The sequence below is a fragment of the Bos taurus genome, chromosome 2, assembly GCF_002263795.3.
Source record: "Bos taurus isolate L1 Dominette 01449 registration number 42190680 breed Hereford chromosome 2, ARS-UCD2.0, whole genome shotgun sequence".
In the NCBI taxonomy this organism is placed as follows: domain Eukaryota; kingdom Metazoa; phylum Chordata; class Mammalia; order Artiodactyla; family Bovidae; genus Bos; species Bos taurus.
In genome coordinates this window covers 120,356,325-120,380,282 of record NC_037329.1, presented here as the reverse complement: position 1 = coordinate 120,380,282, position 23,958 = coordinate 120,356,325, and the positions used below count along the sequence as shown (strand labels likewise).

At 48.0% G+C, this 23,958-nt stretch overlaps 1 protein-coding gene across 7 annotated transcripts in view; it reads right to left on the bottom strand.

Moving 5' to 3' along the window:
- PHC2 (polyhomeotic homolog 2) overlaps window positions 1-23,958 on the bottom strand; it is a 114,437-nt gene that overhangs the window by 13,603 nt on the left and 76,876 nt on the right. For 4 of the 7 annotated variants that reach the window (XM_059875717.1, XM_024976356.2, XM_024976365.2 and 1 more), the window contains 2 exons: window positions 14,808-15,220; window positions 14,377-14,542 (listed from right to left, as the gene is read on the bottom strand). In XM_059875717.1, coding sequence (XP_059731700.1) covers window positions 14,377-14,542; window positions 14,808-15,220 — 579 coding nt within the window. Of the gene's footprint in view, window positions 1-4,457; window positions 4,686-9,949; window positions 10,266-14,376; window positions 14,543-14,807; window positions 15,221-23,958 lie in introns of those variants that run through there. The other 3 variants (NM_001192908.1, XM_005202975.5, XM_024976377.2) reach the window with 3 other exon arrangements.

The window sequence follows — 23,958 nt, the reverse complement described above, 5'->3', positions numbered from 1 at the left end:
AAGAGAACAAACTAATAAGCCCTTTCACTACATCCTTAGAACGATCACTCTCCGTTATAACTCTGGCTGGTTGCAGGACAGACAAGAGTCCCAGGGACGGGCAGGAGAGTGCTTTACAACTTGTACAGAGGTTTGCAACGATTCTGTTTTGCAGTCATCTTGCAGGCAAACCCTCATCATCTGCTCTAGTAACAAAGGAGTTTGGGCTATTTCTAGAATGACCATACACGATCTCACCCCCTGCCAAGCTCAGCACTCTGAGATTAATTTAATCTGCTTCCCGCTCTCCCAGACTGCTCTGCGGCTTGCTTAAGGGAAAGCAGCTTAAACGTGCAACAACCTGCCCTGCTGGCCCTGAGGCCAGATGAGAGAGAGACAAAGAAGTCCTCTATCTTTGGAATTCTTCCTTACTCAGTTCCCTTGACTGGTCCCAAGACTGTAAGTGCTGCTGGGATTCTCAGAGGTCTCAAATGCCTTTATACAGAGTGAGGTACCTGGGTCTGCAAGGCAGAGGCCAGGACACCCTGAGAAGGAGAAGCTGCATAAGGAAATAAAACCAAGCTCCAGTGGGGGCGGGGGAAGGGAGAGGTAGAATCTAGCATTTGATTGAAGCTGACCACAAAGGGCCAAGTATTCGGATGAGAATGAACAAAGCAATGTGTTCTGGGGGCGTTGTTACATAACACAGGCCTCAACCTGTAGGCTGCGTCTCAATCTGCTCTCAGGCTCTGGCAGAAACAGTCCTTATAGGGACTGGATTAAAACAGGAAGGGCGAATCCCCTCCCCACTCCCTGGGCCCCATTTGTGAAATTATCTGCTCAGGGCCAGTCTTCTCTGCTAGGCAAAGCAGGGGCCCTATTTAGGCAGGGCTGTCCAGGTCTTGTCTGTATCTTCAGGGCTAACCCAGTGACCAACACATGACAGCCATTTAATAGGTGCTGAACCACAGCGTGTGGAAACTGTGGTCTCCATCTTCACGGTTGACCACAGTTTTGTTCTCCCTAGTCTTCCAACAGCAACCACCAGTTGAGATTGGCAAGTCACTTTCTGAGGCGATAGTGACTGAGACAGAGCAGGTGGGCTGGTGCCTGGCTACAAGAATGGCATTTCTGGCTACCTGGCTCTGAAGAAGAATAAGAGCTACTTCTCAGCCCATTTATTCTTGTTAGAGCGGGGATTTCCTTAGTGGATGGGAAATTTCGCATTAAATCAGCTCCAAAGACTGCAGCTCTGGGTTCCCTGGCCCGCTGTGAAACACTGACGCTGGCTCCAGGCATTCAGAAAGGAATGATGTCCTCCAGAAGCAGAGGCCAGAGGCGCCTATACAAACAGCCTTGCCCCCAGGGCCAGGAGGTAGGTGTCCAGAGAGGCTGAGCTCTCCTGCCCACGAAGACAGAGGTCGGGCTGGCCCTAGCTAGGTTCCATCTGGGCCACTTTGGAACCAGTTATGGTGCTCTTTTGGAGAAGGAAATGGCACCCTACTCCAGTACTCTTGCCTGGAAAATCCCATGGACGGAGGAGCCTGGTGGGCTGCAGTCCATGGGGTCCCGAAGAGTCAGACACGACTGAGCGACTTCACTTTCACTTTTCACTTTCCTGCATTGGAGAAGGAAATGGCAACCCACTCCAGTGTTCTTGCCTAGAGAATCCCAGGGATGGGGGAGCCTGGTGGGCTGCCATCTATGGGGTCGCACAGAGTCGGACACGACTGAAGCGACTTAGCAGCAGCAGCAGCAGATGGTGCTCTTTATAAACACAGATACGGCAAAAATCATCAGTTACGCTAAAATACGGTTCAGTACTAACATTTATTGTGGGTGTTTCAGATGACCTGACCAAGTCTATTTGCCCCGAAAATAAGCAGCCTTGAAGACCTGACTTCAGAGGAGATGAAAAGCAAGCAGGACCTCTCCCTACACCCCTCAGCTTGGCCAGTGGCCATTTACACTTTCTACAGACATGAGGAAAAAGAAGTATTTTAATTTTCAAGACTTCTAACTACCCGTGCCTGGCAGCAGCAGGAGTAAGACAAAGCTAATGAAGTTAATAGAGGATTCAAGGAGGCATAGTAGGTGATAACACGGATCATTTCCTGCAGCAAATTCTGCTCAGCAAATGGCAAAACAAGGTCACTTACACAACACAGAGCGTTCTCTCCAGGCCCCTGGCTGTGAAGTCCTGCTCACTGGGCCTCAGCTTGGCAGGCCAGTCCCATGGGCAGGAGGGGTGACAGCAGGGCTCCTCAGCAACTGCCTGCTCTAGAGAGACCCTGAGCGGAGCGCCTGCAAAGGGACACCCAGGGAAGCCACATCCCAGGCGGAGAGCAGCTGATGCAGACCAGGCACACCGGGCGCTAACATGGGGCGGCAAGCTGAGGGCCCGTGAGCCCTCAGCAAAGGCTGTGGCCACCCTTTACAATCTCATTATAGTCGGGCCCCTAAAGACATCAGTGCCGCTCCGAAAGTGAGGGAGGTACAAAATCTCGTTAAGTACCAATCTGTTAGTGGGGAGAGGGGGGAGGGGGAAGAGAGAGGGAAAGAGGAATCGTGGCTCCATCCTGGGACCCTGACAGAGTAGTCAACTAAAGAGATGCATTTGGTTAACAACCTGCTTTAAAATGCAAATATACACTTGCAGTCATTCACACCTGGCTGTGAATCATTTAGAGAAGCAGAGCGCTTTCCTCCCCAGTTAGGGACAGAAGGTCTGGAAAGAGGCATGGGGGATGAAGAGTGGATATTTTGGATCAGGGGCACTAGTCCTCTGTGGACTGGGGTTAGGAGGGTCCTGGGTCTAACATCTTAATTTTCCAGAGGAGAAAAAGGGTGCGTAATTAAGTCTACATTTCAGAATGAAGGCAAGAGTGTGTGCCACCTAAATGAAGAGACTACGTTCTAAAACGGGCTTCCCTGGTGGCTCAGGGGCAAAGAAAACCACCTGCCAATGCAGGAGACCCGGTTTGATCCCTGGGTTGGGAAGATCCCCTGGAGAAGAAAATGGTATCCCGCTCCAGTATTCTTGCCTGGGAAATCCCATGGACAGAGGAGCCTGGTGGGCTACAATCCTTGGGGTTGCAAAGAGTCGGATGTGATTTAGCAAATAAACACCACCACCACCCACTAAACCATGCATAAAAGGAGCTCTTAGAGGTGGGAAAATTGTACTTCGCTTCCCATCCTGGGTTCCCCTGAGAACCCAGAAGGTAGGCGGCACCAAGGCCAGATGTTTTTAGCTTGTGCAATTCTGCTAAGGACCGAGATGTCCGACACACAAAAGGCTGTGGCCTTTTCTCAGAGGTGCTGTCACCATCCTGCCCTCAGAGCACCTTTGCTCTTGGGAGCCTCTCCCGAGAAGGGAAAAAAGGACTGTGACAGGAAGATCGCTTTGGCCCGCTCTGCGGAGAGCTGGCTGGCACAACGCCAGGGAAGCTGGGCCAGGTGGCCTCAGACGGGCCTCTGTGTCACTGCGGAGTGACCTTGTTAAGTCTGGGTTAAGAGGATTCGAGAGCAGACGGGCTTCCTGGATCTTAAGCATCAAGCCTGGTAGGAGGGATCCTCCTCCCTTGCAGCCATTACCATACAGCTGACTTTCAGCCTGTCTCTTTGGACACAGGCGGAGCGCACAGCCCTTCTGACTCACCCATAGGCCCCAGCTACAGTGGACATAAGCTGAATTGTAAACAGCTGAATGTTTTCCAAGCGGCCACCCCCAGCTCTGGAGGAAGGAATCAATGGAGTGAACAGCCAGCTGCCCCCGCTCAGTTCGGGCGGGGACTCAGGGGGGATTTCCACACAGCTGCAACACTGCTGCCCAGCTCAGGCCAAGGAGCACCGTGCAATGACTACCTCCGGCTGCAGGGAGCCAGGGGGAGTTCTCAACAAGAGCTCCACTTACTGGAGCCAGTCCTCCTTTCCAGTGCCCAGGGAGGGCTCCCAGATACCCTGATGTCACAGTTCTCTAGCAGATGCTGCGATTTCACAAGGCAAAAGGTGTGGAACGGACATGAGAGGCCCTCTGCTAGGGACATCAGAATCACTGGAGACGACAGGAAAAATGGCAGAGTGGAAAGGGCACCGGCTCTGGGCAGACCTGGGTTCACTCTGGTTCCATCTTTGATCACCTGGGCAGCTTCAAGCACTTGGTACCTGCTGTGTTTGTGTCTCCATCTATATAAATGACCATTATGCTGCCTGTCTTGCAGGTTGACAGTGAATAGCAGAGTTTATACATGTAAAATGCTTGGTTGGCACTGATTACATCTGGAAGCTGTTAAACAGCAGTTAACACTTGGGATCAGAAAGACCCTAAGCTTAAATCTTAGATTATCCCAGGCAAGTTACTGAAGGCCTCAGTTTCCTCATCTGTAAAATGGGATGCTTATCTTTGTCTCATATGGCTGTGGCAAGGATTAAACGTGATACTGCAGATACAATGCAGTGCAAGAGGCCTGACTTACCATTGGAGGGCTCCCATCACTGAGACTCAAGAGACCAGGAAGCCGCCCCAGGCTCAGTGCACTGGGCCTGGCCTCTTGCGGCTCCAGAGCACAGCTGTTCTTTCACTGGCCCAAACTCAGGTTATCACTCATGTTCCTCAGATGCGGTGGCCTACTCAGCGTCCTGTCCCGGCACTCCTGAGTTCAGGCTTCAGGAAGAAATCATACTTCCGCTTTGACAATGAACTGCAACACTAGGGAAATATACCTGCTGTTGAAGGCAGATCACACATCTCAATTCACCTTCAACAGTCATTAATTCAAAGGACATGAGAAGTGCCAGATTTCCTTCCTATGCATTTATTTCATAGAGTTTCAGGGTATCAAAGGAACCCCAGAAACCAGCAAAGAATTTAGGAGCCAAAGAAGAACCACTTTTTCCCAGTGGTTCTTATAATGCCAGGAGGTGGTTTAGCCTGTGAAAAGAAATTACTTTAAAAAGTTGAAGATAAAATCATGGAAGATGGATTTGTAACAGTTAAAAAAACCACCACAAATGTTTAGAAAATTCTCTATTTTCAGGCTGATAACAAGGAAAGGCCACCATGTTGCTGGATATGACTCTTTTGTCTACCAGCTGCAGAAGCAACAATATTTTTAGAGAAATGGGTGAGAGAGAGAGAGAGAGAGAGAGAATGAATGCACTAGAGAAATCCAACCTTGGTTGTCCTTGTCTATATAATGGGATAGATTATTCTTATCTTGAAAATCAATCTTCTTGATCATTTCTGTTCTTAGAAAACACTGCCCTCTCCCTTTTATAACCATCATCTAAATTTTCAATCACCCTACTTTGCTACCAATAAGCTGACAGAAGAGATTAATACTGGAGGCCTAGAAATGTGGACTTAATTGATTTAAAAAAAAAATAGTATTTGGCTCACATTAATTTTAATTCAGTGTCATTTGCTTGGGCTGTTTAAAAATGTCTTAATATAGCAGTGCGGATTTAGGCCACATATGGACGGTTTCAAATATGCTAAAGATATCAGTAACTAGGGATAATTATACTGTATTTGAGACATAATAGCCATGCAACTAGGGCTTTAAAAATAACTCCTAGCAGTCATGAACTCTCATTTTCTTGCCAAAAGTTCCAATATTCAGCATCAGGCCTGCTCCTCCTAATCTACTGGAGAAGAGTCGGTTATGACATGGCATCTAAAAGCCATTTTTCTTAAGAGAAGCTATGACAAATTTCACTGCTAAGAATAAAATCATCCAAGACACAGGTTTCTGCTTTAAAGAAAGCCCAATGGCAGACTGGGACTCTCTTCAACATCTGGATTTATCTTAGAATACTGGCAATCCCTGTTTAACAGCAATCACTTCTTTGGCAGATGTAGAAAGAATGTTTTCTTTTGGATTGAACTAAAAAAAAAAATCATTTGGAAATTTAAAGTATAGGAAAACACATCCCTTTTCACTAACTATAAATAATTTGGAAGGGGAAGGAAAAAGAAAAAACCATTAAGTATGCTGGCCTAGATGATTTTACAATGAATCACACAGTAACAATTTATTATTTAAATCATATGCTATTTTTTAGTATATATCTTCAAAAACTAATCATTCTTAATAATATAACTGGATTAACTATAAAAAAAAACATTTTTTAATTCATGTCAATTCTACTTTTGTAACTAATGGGGAAAAAGCCCTGAGTCTGTAAGACTGTTGTCTTGGATAAACAAATGGCTGATTCTTTTCCTAACAATTCCCAAAATGTCATAAAGTTGAATTAAAGATGGTTTGTCTCTGAGTTTTTTTTTTTTTTAAACAAGTATATCTGTGTTCTGATGTAACTAAATTCAAGCTGAAATTTTTAAGTAAGTCAATGCTTAAAATGAAACCTGCATCTACTTGAACTGTGGTAAGTATTTCAAGTTATCTTAAACAGGCCCACTTGAAACATTTTTAACAGAACACATATTCAAACAGAGTCTTTTAAACTGGTGACTCACACTGCAGTTTAAAGCAGGCCATAAAAACACTGAAAACATAAATCTGTATATGTTCATCACTCTACCTTGAGGGGTTAGTCCCAGCTTTCATTTCCATCAGACAGGTGCTAGTAAGGCACTGCAGAGTCATTTTTGTTACTGGCAAAAGCCCTCAGGGGAGCAGATTGCGTAAGGCAGCTAGTCCTCACTCTTTCTCCAGGGAGTGGAAAACACCCAAGCATCTCTACAATCACTTTTGTGAGATTCCTCCTGACCACAGAAAATCATCATCTTCATCTTCCAGTTGCAAAAACTGGCACCAAAGAAAGGGAATAAAAGAGAAACTATGCTTTTCTGAAGGCGTCTTGCTTCCTTATTCTTATTTCTAGTAGATGTGATGTAGCTTTTCAGAGAATCTTTTCCAGGAGGGAATCAAATCTTCCTGGAGAGTAAATGGCACTGCACAGCTGGAAGAACTTTAATAATATAATCTGGGACTAACCAAGAGGAGGTAAAAACTCCCTGTGAATGTCACACTTCCATGGAGCAGCCTTACTAGAACTGGAACCACTATCCTATTCTCTAGTTTTTCAATTTAAACTTTATGTTGGCTTACCTACCTATCAATGTGAACTGAAAGGGAAGGAGTTTGACAGGAAAGGGGTGAACTTTATTCAGCAAATAAGTTACTGAATGCCTAGAGAGAGGCCCACAGCCCAGAGGAGGACAGAGACTTAATCACAACAGGAAAAAACTGAGACAAAAAGACATTCACAAACTCAGGGAAAGGTTCTTAATTCTGAGTAAGTGTTTTCTTTCCCCTAAAACAAGAAAACCTACAGAGGGGACGCCGAAGAGCATGCAAGACCAGAGGCACGAACAGTTCAGTTTCATAAAATCATCTATCTATTTATTCCCCTTATTCTCTCTCCCACTGAAAGATCCAAGGGATCCAAAGTATCTGAGACAGGAAATGAGTAAGGCAGGAAAAAGGATGTGGTTTGAAAAGAGTGGATTCTGGGGCTGAGCCAGAGCAAGGCACAGGCACAGGGTCAGAGATGGGGGAAGGGGCCTCTGGGACAGGAAGAGAAGTCTCAGGGTCACCAGTTTAGACTAGAAAGTCAGTGTCAGAGGAGGGATGTCTGGAGAAGCATGAGACACCTTCCCAAGAGGTTCTGCTCCACTGCAATGCAGAGCAACAAGGGCTGAAGAGGCCCACAGCCAGGAGAATCATTACTGGCACAGAAGGAAGAAGAGCTGGAGATTCCTCCTCACTTTGAGGGCAGTGGAAATAATATCTTGAGTGCACCTGACAAAGGCAAGTTAGAAATTAAGCCAGGACCTGGCAGAGAAGTGGACGGGGCTAGGAGGCCATGAAAAATACGAATATTCATTAAGTATCTATGTGCCACCTAGCAATACAACAACAGCTTAAAAAGGCGGCGGTTGGGGGTGGGGGGGAAGGTGATGAAAACAGGAGCTATGGCTCACAAAAATGCAGTTCGACAACTGAAAAAGCAGCTCAAGAACAACAGAAAGTGGACTTGAGATTAATGCTGGAGAGGGAAAAAAAGGCATCTCTTCTTCCCAATGTGTATGGACAAGCCTGGAAACAGATCCTGGGTGGGCTGAGGGGCAGAGCTCCCATGGTGAGTGCCTGGAAAGGGCAGGTGCCGCACGAGCACCACTGCCCATCTGCTGGGCCCTCTGTGAAAGAAGCCAGCCCTTGTAAAGGAGCCGAGCCAGAAGCTCTGGTTCCCGTCTGGCAGGGACTGGAACTCAGGGACAGAAACAGTGGGAAACACACAGGCATCAGCTGATTCAAAAGTGTGGTTATTTCCACACACAGATCCAGATGTTGAGGGTGAAGCGGGGAAAGCCACTTTTGTATTCTCCACAGTGCCTAGGACAATGCTTCGCATGGGTCAGGAGGGCAAACAAGGTGTGTGAAATCTGAGAGGAACCAAAACTACTTAGCTGTGCAGGTATCTTAAGATACGAGATAGAACCTCTTGCCCTGTAACCAACACAGTAAGTTTCTTTCTCTTCTAAAGTCAAAATGCTATTAAGCCCTACATCCCATGTGACCTCAACTTAAGCCCTAAATCAACAGACACTGCCACAGGTCTGAGGCCCTGTACACAGAATAAAAACTGGGGAGGGCAGGGGCAGACATATAGGAGCAAGAAGGAATTTCCCTGCCTCATTAGCCTGCAATTTCCAGACTCATCTAGAAATCCTAGCAGTTCCAACGTTTGGGTTGACTGGGGGTGGGGGTGAGGAATAAAAAGAAAATCCCAGGTGAATGGTAATTGGATTACCCAGTTATGCCCCAGAGTCAAATAGCTGGAAAAGGCCAGGACAGCAGGGCCTGATACGGTTAAAATGACACTATTTTCTAAACCAAAAATTGAGACACTTGGCTGATAAGACAATGGGATGGAATATTTTAAATTGGGGTTGTCCTAGAAAAATTGGGGACATATGGTGGATTTAGGTCGGTAGCTTATTTCACAACAAGGGATCCTCTGGGTCCAATATGCTAATGGAAAGGGATTAAAGATCTGGAATGGGAGATCTAAGGGGGAGAGCTGTCACTGATTTGTTAAACAGGAAAAGGAATAGAAAACTGTGTCTCTGTAGACAGCAAGGCAACAAGGTGAACATTCTAGGTATGGAGCAGGAAGGAAAGGAAAGTTGATTAGAACTGAAACTGTGTCAGTGAAATCTGTTCAGGTCTCAAAAGCGGCCTTGGGGGAGGGAGGGTGAGGACTGTGACGGTGGAGTATCACCGGCACAAACTGGTATCCAGCAATATAGCAGTCGCCGACTAGGAGTTCTCATCACTGCAGGGTCACCGTTAGTTGGCAACCTGACCTTGGGCAGATTATTTCCCTCCCTGTGGACTTCAATTTAACGACGGAATCTCACAGGTCTCTATTTTTAATGTAAAGAGCCCACACAATACAATATGCCTTCATTTGGCATGGGAAGGAGAGAAAACGCTCTTCTAAAAATGGAAGAGAGGAGGACACAGAACAGCTTGTCCCTTTCCATCCAATTAAAAGCCTCGTGAGACTAGATTAAAAACAAAACTCTCCACCGAAGTCGCAGGCCCTCCAAGATAGGCAGTCGCCTACCCAGAAAGTAGAGCAGATGCCAGCAGCCCTGTCCCTAAGCGGACCGTCCATCCCCGGGAAAGCGCCGTCCCCGGAGGACCGAAGCGGGGGTGGGGGCGTGCGGGGACACAACGGAAGCGTTGGGCACGCCGAGGGTGACGCAACGGCTGCCGGGGGAGTGAGGGGCAGGCAGGGTCCCCGACGAGGCGGGGGAGGCGCAGGGCACCTCCCTGGCGCCGGGAGGGCGAGAGTCGCAGGCTGGCACGGCCTGGCAGCCGAGTAGGCCCGGGCCGGGAATGGCACCGGAGGGCGGTGGCCGTTGTCTGGTGCGACCAGCGTGGGCCGCAGGACCCCTCCGGGCGAGAACCCCTCCCCCGCCACGGACACTGACCTGTCCAGGGCCCGGCTGGGCCTGGCCGGGCGGGGCCTACGCAACCCCTCGGCCGGGCGCCGCCTCGCGCGGGGTCCCGGGCCCGGGCGGGCCGCCTCCTCTCCGCCGGGAGCCTCCGAGCCGGGGCCCGGGGCTGCCGCGGCGCATCCGACCGCACCGGCCGAGCCGGCGTCCACAAAGGGCGGCAGGGGCGCGAGGCCGGGGTGGGGGTGCGGGCGGCGGCGGATTGCGCGCGCGCGCGCGGCGGGCGCTCTAGGGCTGCAGCCGCCGCGGAGACAATGCGGCGCGTCCCGGCAGGGCTCCCGCGGCCGCCTCCGCCGGGGGCGGGGCGAGGGGCGGGGGCGGGGCCTGGGCGCGCGGGGCGGGGCCTCCAGGAGGCGGGGCGCCAGCGCGGAAGCTGGGCCGCGCGCTTCCTTTGTGCGGCCGCGCCGGCCCCGCCCCCGCGGCGCCCTTGGGAAGGCTCCGCGAGGCCGGTGGCCGGTTAGAGACGTCAGTTTGAGGTTTAGGGAGGCAGGCGCCGCGCCGCGCCTCGCGGACTTCCGCCCTCGCCCCGTCAGAAGTCCCCAGTGCGGTGATGGACTGTCGCCTGGCCAAGTCGGAGGCAGGAAGAATAACGACTAGCACTAATTGAGTGCTTAATTTGTGTCAAGCCCTACATGCTCGCGCTCTCCTCTCACTTAAAAGAGTTCACAATAACCCCACAAGTAGTCATTATCCTCCCCACTGGGAACTAAGTATCAGAGAGGTTAACTAATGACCGAAGTGCCCCAGTTACACCTCCATAAATGGGGATAATGCCTCCTCTTTAGGCTTACTATGCAGGTTAACTGAGGGCATTTACACAAATTGCCTGCAGTGCCTGGCACACAGTTGGAGCCCAGTAAATGTTACTTCTTTTTCTAAACCACGCTGGTTTAAACTAAACTGTGGGGAAGCACCTTCATTCAGTAGACGTGCTAGAGCTTGTGAGACCTTCACAAGCCCCCACCCCCCACGCCCAGCTTCATGCTGAATAGATGATCCGAATTTCTCTCTCCATGCTTGACTTCTATTTCCAATATTTTCTCATATCCTTACCTTTCTTAGCATTCATTCATCCCCCCATCCCTTTCCCCACAGGCCTCATCTCTCTTTGTTTCCACATTTTACATTTATTTTATATTCCCTGTTGGTTTACTTTGCTCTCTTTTTCTTTCCCTCTCCCTCCGCCCATTTTTCAATGCCTTCTTTCATTAATATTCACATTTCCTTCCCCTTTCTGTCCTTACATTTCTTACACTTGTATTTTGTTCTATAAACATGCCCACACTACTCCCTACCTTTATCCACTTCAGTAGTCCCTTCTGGAATGCTGTCTGCCCAGCTCCACATGTCCAGGTCCTACCTCTCCTAAAGGTCTAGACTCAAGAAAAGTAGCTGGCAAACTTTTTCAGTAAGAAATCAGATAGTAAATATTTTAGATTTTGTAGGTCATGTGGTCTCTATTGCAACCATTCAACTCTACTGTTGCATCAGGAAAGTGACCACAGACAACACTACATGCATGAATGTGGCTGTGTTCCAATAAAACTTTATTTGTGGACACAGACTTTTGGATTTCATATAATTTTCATGTATCGCAAAATATTCTTTTGAGTCTTAAAAAAATTTTTTAATGCAAAAAACCATTATTAGCTTGTGGGCTGTAGGGATACTGGTAATATGATGAATTTGGCCCTTAGGATGTAGTTTGCCAACCTTTGCTCTAGAATAAGGCCACTTTACCCCCCTGCAATCTACCCAGATAATCTCTACTCAGCAGTAACTTTTCTCTCTTACTTTTTAAAGCACTTACCCATAATCTTTCTATGACATTTATCATATCTTTTACTGTATTTTTTTCCTGTGCACTTCTCATCTTTTCCAGAGGAGCTTAAGCTCCTTGAAGGTAGGGTACAGACCTCCTTTCTCTGTGGATTACCTCCCATTTCACAGTGCTCTGCACAAAGCAGGCATTCAAACATAATACAGATGGATATTTAAATCTTGGGTGGTTGACGGTTGTTTCCACAGTGCAAAGCTTACTTTTCTCATGAGATAGAACGTTAGGAACAGGGTGCTTTGTTATATGTGTATCGTTTGGACTAGATTTCAGAAAAAAATTTTGAGAGTTTTATAGACAAGATGGAGAAAGGAAGGCAGATGTCAGTTCATTCAGAGATTGTTGGATAACAAATAACTGAACAAAGACTGTTGATTACCACCAACCTGCAGACAGGGCATATGTCTTCAGTCAGGTCCTATTCAACATTTCTATCAGCAAATTGGCTAAAGACATGCTATATAATATACAGATGGCAAAGTTAAGCAGAGGCGTTAGTAGAATGAGTGACAAAATTCAGATATAAAACATTCCTCACCCACCACTTATTCTCTCTGTGCCTCGGTTTTCTTATCTTGAAAATGGGCATAATAAAGGTTTCAGCTTCAGAGAATTACTGGCAGGATTAAGTGAGGAAATGCATGTAAAGCTGGCAGAGAGGACTCATTAAATGCTAGCTATTAACTGTTACCATTTTCTGGTGTGCCTCAAACTGTGGGCTAAATTCACAAGACACCATTGAATGGACATAATAACATTCTGGCTCACAATAGACACTGTACAAGTTTGAGATGGAGGGGACCTGAAGTGATAGCAGTTCATGTAAAAAGAAACCACAAAACCAGAAACCAAAACCAAGCCCAACCCCTCTGGGATTCACAAGACACGGTGCTCTGTGAACCAAGGGCATCATTCCCTTGGGTTGGGGGAGTTAACATGGGGTCATAGGTGCAATGTCCTGATGAAGGCAGGTAAGGGCATTACCCCTGAAGCCAGAATTTTGGGGCTGCCCTTTCTTACCTGTGAGACCTGGAGCCTTTCATTTCCTCCTCTAAATAATGGGGACAATAGTAATGATCTCTCAGGGATATCATGAGTGAGCAAAGGAAAACACAAGTTGGCACATAGTAGGTGTTCAATAAACTTTAGTTCCTCTCTACTATACTATGCAGAGCTCTGCCTCTTGGAGGGCTTATAAAGCTAGGTCTAGGTGCCAACCTTGGGTCACTAGCACTTTTTTATATTTGGAATTAATGTGCTTCATTTGGGGGAATCACACTTTAAGAGAATTCATGGAAAGGTGGAATGTGGCTAGACAAGAATGATCAGCATGGTGGAAATGGGAGGTCTTGATGTGTGACAGGTAAAAATTGAAATAAATCTAAAATATTTAGCCTGGAGATGTTTTTTTTTCTCTCTCTCTCTTTTTTTTTAATGGGGGGGGGGATGGGGAGAAGAAAGAGACATGATAACTGTCTACACACACTGTAGGAGATGGACTCCATTGCAATCCACAAGACGGAATCACAGCCAGTGGTGGGAGTTCCAGCACAATAGATTTTGACTTAATTTGAAAAGCCACTTTCTGATAATTAGAGCAAACCCACAGTGGAATGGGCTGCTTTACAAAATGGTGAACCCCTTTTCATTGCAATTTGCCAAGAGAACTCTGATCTCCTCTCTTTTAATTTTTCGAATGTTCTTTGCTTTCCTTTGCTTTTCTTTTCCTTGATCCCTCTTCCATTCCTTATAGGACATTTATAACTACTTTGCCCCAAAGTTCTTTTATTCTCATTTCTCTTTCTTCCATTTCCAAAACCCCCTTTCTCTTGTTCTCTCCACCCCCACTCCCAGCACATTGAGTTCAACAATGGAACTGCCTCCCTGAATTATACGTGGCCCATGGCCCAGAATGTCATCGAGATCTGGGCCAAGATGGCTGCACACACTGGCAGAGAAGGAAAGGAAAGTGAGGGGATTGCTGTGGGGGCAGAGGTACCACCATGGTTCTCCTGTCAGGGTAGAGGGATCAGTGGAGCCTCCTGAAACCCAGGGCTTAGAGAAGCCTGACTGCCACTGAGCACTCGCTCAGTGGGGGAGCCCAGAGCAGAGCTGCCTGTTCCTTCAATGAGGCTTTCCATGAATCCCCTGCTAGCTCCCCTTAGGCATTGCCCTCATCTGTGTGCTATGCAGCCGCCTTGTCATATCGCCAACTTCAAGAACACTCTCTCATACCAAGCAGAGCAGAGGACTGAGACAACTGGATCCCTGGGTGAACTCTCAACCTAGCACATGGCGGCAGTGGATACATCTGACAGCAGTGACAGGCCGGCCTCATCTAGAACTTTCAATTCTTTCTCTATCCTTTTATACCTTCTGGGTCCCCTTTCTTTATCCTTGCTTCATCCTCTCAATCCACTCTCTGATCCCACCTACCCAAATTCTTTCTTGCCACTTGGGGTTTATAGTTTCCTTCCCGTTCTAGAGGCCCAAGTGCAATGTGCCAGGGGGTGGCAAGGAGGGCTGACTCTCTTCCCTCCCCCAAGGGCCCCACTACACTTCATACCGTGAGCTGGGGACTGCTGGATGTTCGGGCTCTTGGGCACAGTCAGGCCACCTGGCATGGCAGTGACGATGGCTTGCTGATGTGGTGATGGGCCAGACCGAGTCTCCGACCCACTCTTCTCCCCAGGTACCACTTCCTTCCAGTCATCAGGGGTGCACTGCTGGGGCTGTTGAAGGACAGGACAGATATGATTTGCTCATGAATTGTCTCTGCCTTTCTGGATGTGTCCCCTGTTTCCGTGGAGCTTGGGAAGAAGGACATTAAGATTCAGCCAGCCCCAAGTTAGTGAGAGGCCCCTTTTCTTTCCTGGAGTACTCAACAAGGACTTTGATGCTCAGCCCACACAGATACACATCCCATTGGGGGCCATGGGATGGCCTGAGTGGTGACCTCCCTCTCTGTTCCCTGGGCCTTGGGATAGGCTTACTCACCACCGGTGAAGCAGGCTGTAGTTGTAAGATGACAGCCGAGGCATGCTGGAACCTGCGCTGAGGGGTGTGGGCCAGGCCCTCGGGATATCCGTTGTGAGCCCCAGTGTCTGGTGTGGGAGGGGGACACTGCTGAGAGCTGCCAGGCTTGTGCAGATTGGCAGTGGGGCACTGGAGAGGCAGGGTGGATGGGACTGGGCCTAGCGGCATGGCATGGGCTTCTGGGCTGGGTTGCAGGGCCAGGCTCGGAGGGACCGAGGCCAGCTGGGGATGGGATGGGGCTTGGAGCGCCGGCCGTGATGGCTGGGGCGGTTGCTGCTGCTGTGATGGCTGCTGCTGCTGCATCACAAACTGGGGCTGCAGGTGCTTTGAGGACGGTTGGGAGAGGAGCTGGTGCGGCTGCAGCTGAGCATAGGCTGAAGAGGGAGAGGCCAGGTTAGGTGGCATGGCTTGGCCTGGTCTTCTACTGTGTCCCCCCATCTGCGCCCCCTCCCACATCCATATATAGAAGGCTCTCCAAACTCAATGTTCTTGCTTTCATCTCTTCCTCCTTTGCCAAGAGCTTAGCCTGGCCATTGCTAGGGCCTGACTTTCTCTGTTTTTTTTTTGCTTTCTTCCTATTCGGAAACACTGGGCCCTTGGCTGGCCCTCAAAGCCCAATGCAAAGCTCACCTCCTCTGTGAAGCCTTCTTGGATCATTCCAGCTGTTCAGAGAAACCCTGGATACTGCAGGGTGATACATTTTCTCTCTCCTCCATGCCCTGCACTTGCTTTGCTCCATGTTTGCAACAGGTGCAGCCCATCACCCAGCCCAGCTCTGTAAGGATGGCTGTTAGTCACCCTCCTGGCTCTGCTCGAGCCGGGCCCCCTCCAGGGAGGGCCTGCTGCACACATAGTCCTCAGACTCTGGCGGGAGGCAGCCTGGGCTGGACCACAGTTTCCTCCTGTTACAAGTGGGGGACCTTGGGCTAGCTGTTTAACCTCTCAAGGCCTTAGATGTCTTGTCTGAAAACCAGAAACAAAAAAAGCTCTTGCCCAGAATGTTGTAAGGATGAAAGAAAGAAAGAAAGAAAAGAAACAACACAAAAAAACTGTGCAAATAAAATGAGAAAAATGACATAATGTGAACAGCACAGTGCCTGGCACACGTGTGGTCATGGTCAGTCATTTAATTTGTATATTCAATCATATCATTAAAAGTGTTATTTCAGTCTTAGCTTAGGTTCTGAGTGTCCCGGGCTTACCTCTACCATAATGACGTGTATCACAATGGATAAGAACTGTTTCTTAGCTATCTTCCCTTACAGGTCATGAACCCCTGATGATTGGAAACAATCACGTATGGCTTTATCTAGAACCTCGTATGATACTTAATAGTAGATGAGGGCTGAATAAATAAATGTATTGTCATGGACTGGGGTTCAGGGGTTGCCATTTGCTCCTTGCCCTTTCTTCCGTTTTTAGCCAGGCTGGCTTGTGGAGGTGAGGATTCCTATATTTTCTCATCATCCTTCCAGTGTCCAGCTCATGCCTTATGGACAGTAGGGGTTCAGGAAATTCAGCTCAGAGATTGGGTGTTCTCACCTTGCTCACTCTGACTAGTGGCATCCAGGCTAGCTTAGCATGAGGGCCGCTCAGTTGGACTGGTCCTGCCTAAAAAAGCTGTCCTTGGCAGAGACTCGTATAGCTGGAGGGCCGGCAGAGAGAGGCTGTGCTGTGCAAATACACAGAGGACCACGGCTGGAAGCTCGCAAGTGGATTTTTACAACCACAGGCTCCAAGCCAATGAGGGGAATGCCAATTCTGGGTCCTAAGCTGACATGTGAAAGGATCCTGTGACACAGGTGCAAAGGAAGCAGACTGCACACACAGTTAGGGGAGGCACCTTCTTTCTTAAATTTTGTCTATATTACACATAGGTTCCCAGCTATCTCATCACAAGCCCATGTGGAGTTTCAAGCAGAATGTCAGCAGGAATGGAAAGGAGAGGACAGAAACAAGAGGTGTTAAAGCGACACAAAATGCTCCTTGGTGACCTACTGTTGGAGGCAGAGGAGGAGGGTGTATGGATGGCCCTGGATGACGGTGAACTGTGGCAGAGAGAAACATGGACGGTAATGAGGTTTTGTGAGAAATGTGTGGGGCTTCAGGTGATGGTAGAGCATCCAACTGGAAATGCCAGCAGGCATTTGGTGATTATAAATTGCCCCTGACCCCAACCTGAGCTTTGTCTCCTAATTTCACCCTGAACAGCTCAAAACTTAACAATCAGGTAAAGACTGTTAATCAGGCAAACTTAGTAATCAGGGATTTTTAAGATGATCCTTGTTAAGACACCCAAGAGATACTGCAGAGGCCATGAAGTGCCTGGATAGGCTCTAGCAGTCAAAAAGATCTGCAGATGAGGGGAAGTATCACTGAAGACTCAGGTGAAACTTGTTCTCCCTTATCCCCAAACCATGAATTCCTATCCTGGGAACAGAGTCCATCTAGGGGCTGCTGGTTTGAGCTGAGAGCTGGAGATGGTACAGGTCAGAGAGGCTAAGAGGGTCAGAGGCTTGTCCTGCCACCCACTGGCTATGTGGCCCAAGACAGGTCCTTTTCCTTCCCAGGACTTCAGGGTTTTATCTGTGAGACAAGAGGTTTGGGCTAGATGATCATACAGTCTGATGGGGGCAGGGTGGCTATCATAGGAAAAGAGTTTAAAATTCAGGATTTATAATGTGGAAAAAGGAAGTTTGGAGAAGGTTCTAGATCTATAGTGCATAAGAGTACAGTTAGGCACAGTACACATGTGTTCACCAAGACTGGGAGAAGCAACTGTTGGCCTCCCAGCCCTCCATCCCTGGACCTCCTCTCTGTCCCACTCTCCCCAACCCTGTGCTGCTTGTGGAAGGCCATTGTTTCAGGACAGATGATGCTAGCATATGCTGAGGCTGGAAACAAAGCTCATGAAAGCTTAGAGAAGTTCATAGATCAAAGACTCCAGGATATTTTGGGGCAGGGGGAATGTACGTCCTTAAACTTTCAAGGTTAATAAAAGCAAAGACCATGATTTAACTCCAGCATTGTGCTGAGTCAAATTCCTTTTATTTAAAGCGTTGTAGTACATTTCTAATTGGTCTTTCTGATTCTAGTTTCTTCTCTCTATAATCTGACTTGTGGATAGATCACAAATTAATCTTCCTAGGGCACAGATCTGATCCCTGATTAAAAGCCATCAGGGACTCTCCTCTGTCTGTGGTTGTCTAAGGCCCCTGGTGTTCAAGATCTTCTTACAACATAAAATAACCTTTTAATATTATTTCTTTGATCCAAGCAATCTTTACTGTTCACTGCACCCTGTACAGAAGTGTGTACCCTGTCTCACACTGTCTAGAGTGCCATAAATCAAATCCTCACAACCTCCCTTTCCTGCCACTTCCCAGCAGTGGGAGGCTGGGCAATCACTGGACCTCTCTGGACCTCTGGCTCGTCATCTTTAGAGTGGGGGTCACGATGATATCTACACTCACAGTTATTTCAGTGAATGACTTATCTGCTTTGATAGACAGAATTTAGGATTGTTTCCTCCAAAGTGCCTAGAATTTAGCAGATGCTCAGTGTGGCTGTATGAATGAATGACAGCAAGGTGGAACTCCAGCTTGTTTGTGCCACAGAACTCTTCCCCTTCAGAGCTCGGACAGGCATGAGTTGGGGATAACCCTATAGGCCATTTTGGTTTTATCAGCACTCTGGTTTACTGAAGACCTTCCTCCTGTGTAACCTCTGCTCACCGCCTGCCTGCCCTTACCTTCATCCATCCTAACTGCTCTGCTCACTGTCTGTACAGCATTCCTCTCCACTGTGCCCTTCTGGCTTCAACTTCAGCGCTTCCATTTTCTGGAATGCCCTCCTTCTGCTTCAGTGATCTCAGTAAGGCATAAGCTTCTTTGGCCCAGGCTCAGCTCATGTTCTCTCTGCCTTGACCCTCAGTTACGGGTTTTCCCTCGGAAGTCCTGAATGCGCTTGCTTTTACTGCTGATTTCTTTGATTCATTTGTGATTTAACATGTACTATCTTGTAGATGTATTTCATCAATGTTTAAAAATTCTTATCCCCCACCACCATTTTAACATCTTTTGAATTAGGCTGCATATTACAGTTGATGATGCTGGTTTAATTGGTAGTGCTTTCCTTAGAGGCAAAAACATGGTGCATTTTACAGTCAGTGGTATCTTAAACTGGAATACTTTTTATGCTTTTGTGTGTTTATTTCCTGTCTATCTGGCCAGATTATATGCTTTTTGAGTCAAAGTTTTATGTTTCATTTTTTTTTTAACTTTAGAGATGTGCTTTAGTTGAACTAACGTTCAGTGTTTCTTTTCCCTTCCACACTGTCCAGCACAATAATCTACATGTCCGTAGATGCTCAGCATCTATCTGCTGTCGATCATAGTGAGGTCAGTGGGGTGGTTGACGATGGGCACTTCCCACTGAAGCCACCATACCAAAGGCGGCCGCACCCCTCTTCTCTACAGCTCAGATGGGGCATGTCACTTTTTGAAATATTAATGCACAGAAATCTCTCTGGGCCTTTATTTCCTCCTACAGTCCAGGGGCTTCATTTTTTGCTTGGAACTCTTTTGGCTGCCCCCATCCCCCACTGCTAGAAGGCTCACTGCTTCTAGGGAACAAAAGCTTGGTTCCGTGGGACCTCAGCCATGGCTCTGGAAGGCCTCGTCAGCCCTTTCTGTTACGGAACAGAGGAGGGGCAGGCCTAGGGCCTCCCCACATTAGGGCCCAGCTCAGTGGAGAGACTCTAGGCCAGCTCTTCTTTCCCGTCTTGAGCTTTAACCTTGACAGCCGCCTTAGAATCTGAAGAGACCAATTCACCGTTCCCCAAACAGTTGGTTGTTAGCAGCCAGAGGATTAAGGGCCCCTGTGCAGGAGGGCCGGCTGTGAGGGTTCACTGACTCACGCCCTTTGCTGCATGCACTGCCAGAACTTGTGACCAGTAATGGATCTCGATTGATCCTAAGTCTTCCTGGATGCAGGAAAAAGCTCAGTGTCCAGAAGTGCTGGGATTCTTGCCTCAAAACACACGGGAGCTGCGAGCATCCCAGATGTAGGTTGGAGGTTTGCTCAAACACATTTTTCTCTGAGCTGCAATGCTTGACTAGAGTTTGGAATTACCTGGACTACCAGTGAAGGGAGGGTGCTTGCGAGAGAGGAATGGCATAACTTTCTACTACCTACTACTCTTCAGGGCTTAGAGAGTTAAATGAAGAGATACTTTCAGCTATTCGTTCACGCGACAAAAATCACAGCACTGACTACAGAGCAAGCGCTGTGTTTGGTGCTGGCCAAAACCTGGTCCCTAGAATAGGTTTAGTGGAATACAGTTTAGCAAGAGAGAGTTGGTAAACAGATACCCTCAGCATCACTTGGTAAATATTAACGACAGGAGACAAGCACACATTACTGAGAACACAGAAAAGGAGATTCAGCTTGGAAAGGAAAGCAGAGAAGGCTTCCTGGAGGAAGTGAGTATTTAGCATGATTCAGAGTTCTGAAGATGATGAAAGGAAGAGCACGTGGGAAGACCTGAGGCCTTAAATACCATGGTGCTTTCAGGGACCTACAGGGCATCCTGTGCAGCTGAACCCCTGGTGACTGGTGTGAGAACAGCCAGAGAGGAGGCAGTTTGCTGGGGGGTGGGGGGGTCTAAATGATGCCAGCACCCTTCAGAGCTTGCTCATCTCCAAAGATACCTCACGTGATTAGGCCTCAGGGAGTGACTGAAATTGAGGTTGACTCTGGAGGTCAGAGTCCCACATACACATAACTAGACAAGGAAGCTCTTTTAGGAAAATCTGAAGAAATAGGCACATGGATTTTCTGAGATGCAGTCCTGCCAGGCTGAGGCCTAGGAGGAATGTGAGAGGGGAAATGGAGCTGAGGGAATCTCCCTGGCAGAGGAAACAAGTTTACAAAAACAGGGTTGCCCACCTTTGGGACATGCTGTGGCGGGCTGTCTATGCCCTAATATCTTTAGACCTGCCCTGCAGCTACCTGGCAAAACCACCAGACACCCTCTGTAGGCAGGATTCCTTGTAGGACAGCTTGCAGCATTAGAAAGGAAACTACCCACCCTTGGTAGAGGGATGAAAATACAGCAGAAGTGGCTAACGGCATGGATTTTAGAGACCGATCTGGTTTGAATCTTGGTTCTGCCACCTACAGGCTGTGCAACTGAAGACAAATTGTTTAACCTCTCCGAATCTTGATTTCCTCTTCTACAAACAGTGATACACTTCACAGAGCAGTCTGTTAGTATCAAATGGAAGATTATGTTTCAACCACAAAGAGGAGAGGTTCACTGCCTTTGTTCATGCTGAGAAGATGCACAATACACGGTAGCTATTCTTAAAATACTACCTGCTATGTATACATTGCTTTGAACTTCTCAAAGCATTCTTATAATCTGAGTCTCATTTACTCCTTACAAGCAGGCTCTGAGGCGAATAGGCAGTGTTCCCATGTTACGAGCAAGGGGAGTTGTTTCCAGGAGACTCCTACAATGCAGCAGATTCAGGGAAAATTGACTTCATTTGACACATGAGGCAGGGTGTCTTGAATCTCATAAACGCTTGAAAAATGCTGACGGGTGAGTGAAGGGTGCAGTCAGCAAGTGCAAATTAAGATGGCAGGCTTTCAAGGGTTAGTTGGAGGCTGTTGAGAACTTTGGAGGTGATCTTGGATGGATGAGGAAAGGGGAGTGTGATGCCAGGAGGAGAGATGGAAGGTCTGCACAGGTCATGTTGGTCACAAAGGGGTTGGGGTTGGGGGAGGAGAGGTGGAGGATCTGTGCGGGGAAGCCCTGAGCAATTACAGTGGTTCTGGGGTCTTGAAGGCCCCTACCCAGAGTCAGAGTCAGTGGTCAGAAGTCATTAACATGCTAATTATTGAATCCCTCCTGTGACCCGATGAAGCAGGAAATAAAAGACGCAGTGAAGGTTTCTAAACAAGCAAGGAGCAAGTCTCTGAGGACGGTGACTCTGGCAAGTATGGGAGGAGGGTCAGGTGGTCAGTTAAACCTCATATGGTCAGCGGGCCTTAAGCAAACCTGGGAGCTGACACAGAGAAAATATGGTCAGAACATGGTGAGAAAGTGGGTGGTGATGGAGGGTGGGAATAAGGAGTGAAAGGGAATGAGTACTGTGAGCCTGCTCAGTGCTGGACACATCGCATCTCATCCATCTTTATAGCATGTGGTAAAAATAACCATCTTAGTCTTATAAACAAAGAAATCAAGGTTTACAGAGATGAAGTAACTGGATGCTGGTCACAGAACCAGTAAGTGATGAGGCTGGGGTCTGAAACCAGGTCTCACTGTGAAGCCTATGCTTTTCCCATTCAAACACTCCTGCCTCCCTGAAGGGAAATGAATCAAAACCGTCTTGAGATTGTAAGCCTGGGTCCAGGAATACCTGATGACTGCGGACAGTGGCCAGGAACGGGAAAGGGGGATCCTTTCTGAAGAGGGAGACCTCCAGCTTTGGGGGTTGACGTATGAATCTCCAAATTTTAAAAATGTGTATGCAGGTGGGGTAACATCCTCTTGGGAGGATCCCATAGACAGCTGGAAATCGCTGGGGACGGGGGTGGGGGGCAGAGTTGGATGTGTACTGAGGAGTCATCTGTGGATGGTGGGGGCAGGCATCTGAAATGTAAAAAAAGGCAAGGTCCACTAGAAGAGAGGTAAACATGACGGGGGATGGATGGACTGAGCGTTTTGGGAGTCCCACAGCTAATGGCGGTGGGGCCAGGGAGGAGCAAGGAGCTCCAGGGCCCACCTATGTGCACAGATGGTCCCAGGCCCACGTGGGCACTCTGGGCATAGATGCCTCCCGGTGCCAGCTGAGATAATCCCCTTCACTTCTGTTCTGGAAACATACTCAGTTTTCAAGGCGCGACTCAAATTTCCATAGCCCCTCTTAGATTTTACACTTGTTCAACTCTAATGCCCATATGGTTGGCATCGTGTTTGGCACATAATAGGTGCTAAATGAGTGTTTGTGGAGCTGAACTGAACAATTAACGAGGGAAAGCTATATGGAGATGGTAACTAATTATTTTTTTCTGAGCCATACCTTCTTCATTTGTGAGATGAATAATTATTGCTAGGAGTAAATGAGATATGTAGGTTAGGCATTTAGTACAGTGCCTGGAACATGGTTGTTCATTATTGGTTGGTAATTATTATTACTGGCAGCAACCATGGATGTAACATAAGAGGAGCTTAGGGGGAAAGAGTCGGGGAAAGAAGGAACGCCCGACAGTTCCAAGGCACACAGTCTGCCTTTCCTCTTTCTCTCTCTCACACACGCACACCCATGGTGAGAAATGTTCAGCAAATATAAAACTTCTCTGCTAATATCTGCTGGCTTCTCCCAACCCTGACCTAATACAAGGAGGAGATGCTTAGTAATCTCAATCTGGTCCTACAGTGGGTAACTGAAATGATCGTCATAATTGGTTGCCTGATTTTAACATTAAAATTGTTGGAGCTAGAAAACAGGACTTCATGTAATGTTTTGGTTTTTACTGAACTTTCTCAGCAAAAGTGTTTCTACCCCGCAGTTTGGCAGGTGCTTTGGGAGGAAAATATGGTACCCAAGGGTCCTGGAATCAGCACGCGTCACACTGTCCAGCTTCTCACAGACAGAATCCCCGCTCCCTGACACAAAACCCTCTCTGTGGTAAAAACAAAGCCACTGTGTGGCAGGCCTTCCCAACAGTGAATTCTCTCTCCTTCCAGAGACCTGAGGAGGGATGAAGAGACAGAACAAAGACCCGGCATCTGGAGCACAATTGTGTGAAAAGCGCCCAGGATTTTCAGTGACTGGACGGCTCTCTTTTATGACAGCATCTCCCTCCTGGCCAGCCACTTTCTTCTCACCTTTGGGCCTCCGTGTACGTCTAGGGGCCTTGAGTGGAGCCACTAGAATGGGGACTCCAAGAACCAAGCCTCTATCAGGAGCTGTGACCCAGCTCCCCCTGGTCTCCTCTGGAGGCCAGACCTAAGGAGACCCTTCTTCTGCCCTCCTGGTTCAGTCTTTCCATCACATTGCGAGGCCCAACCTCTCTGCTCTGCTCTCCGCCCCCTCCC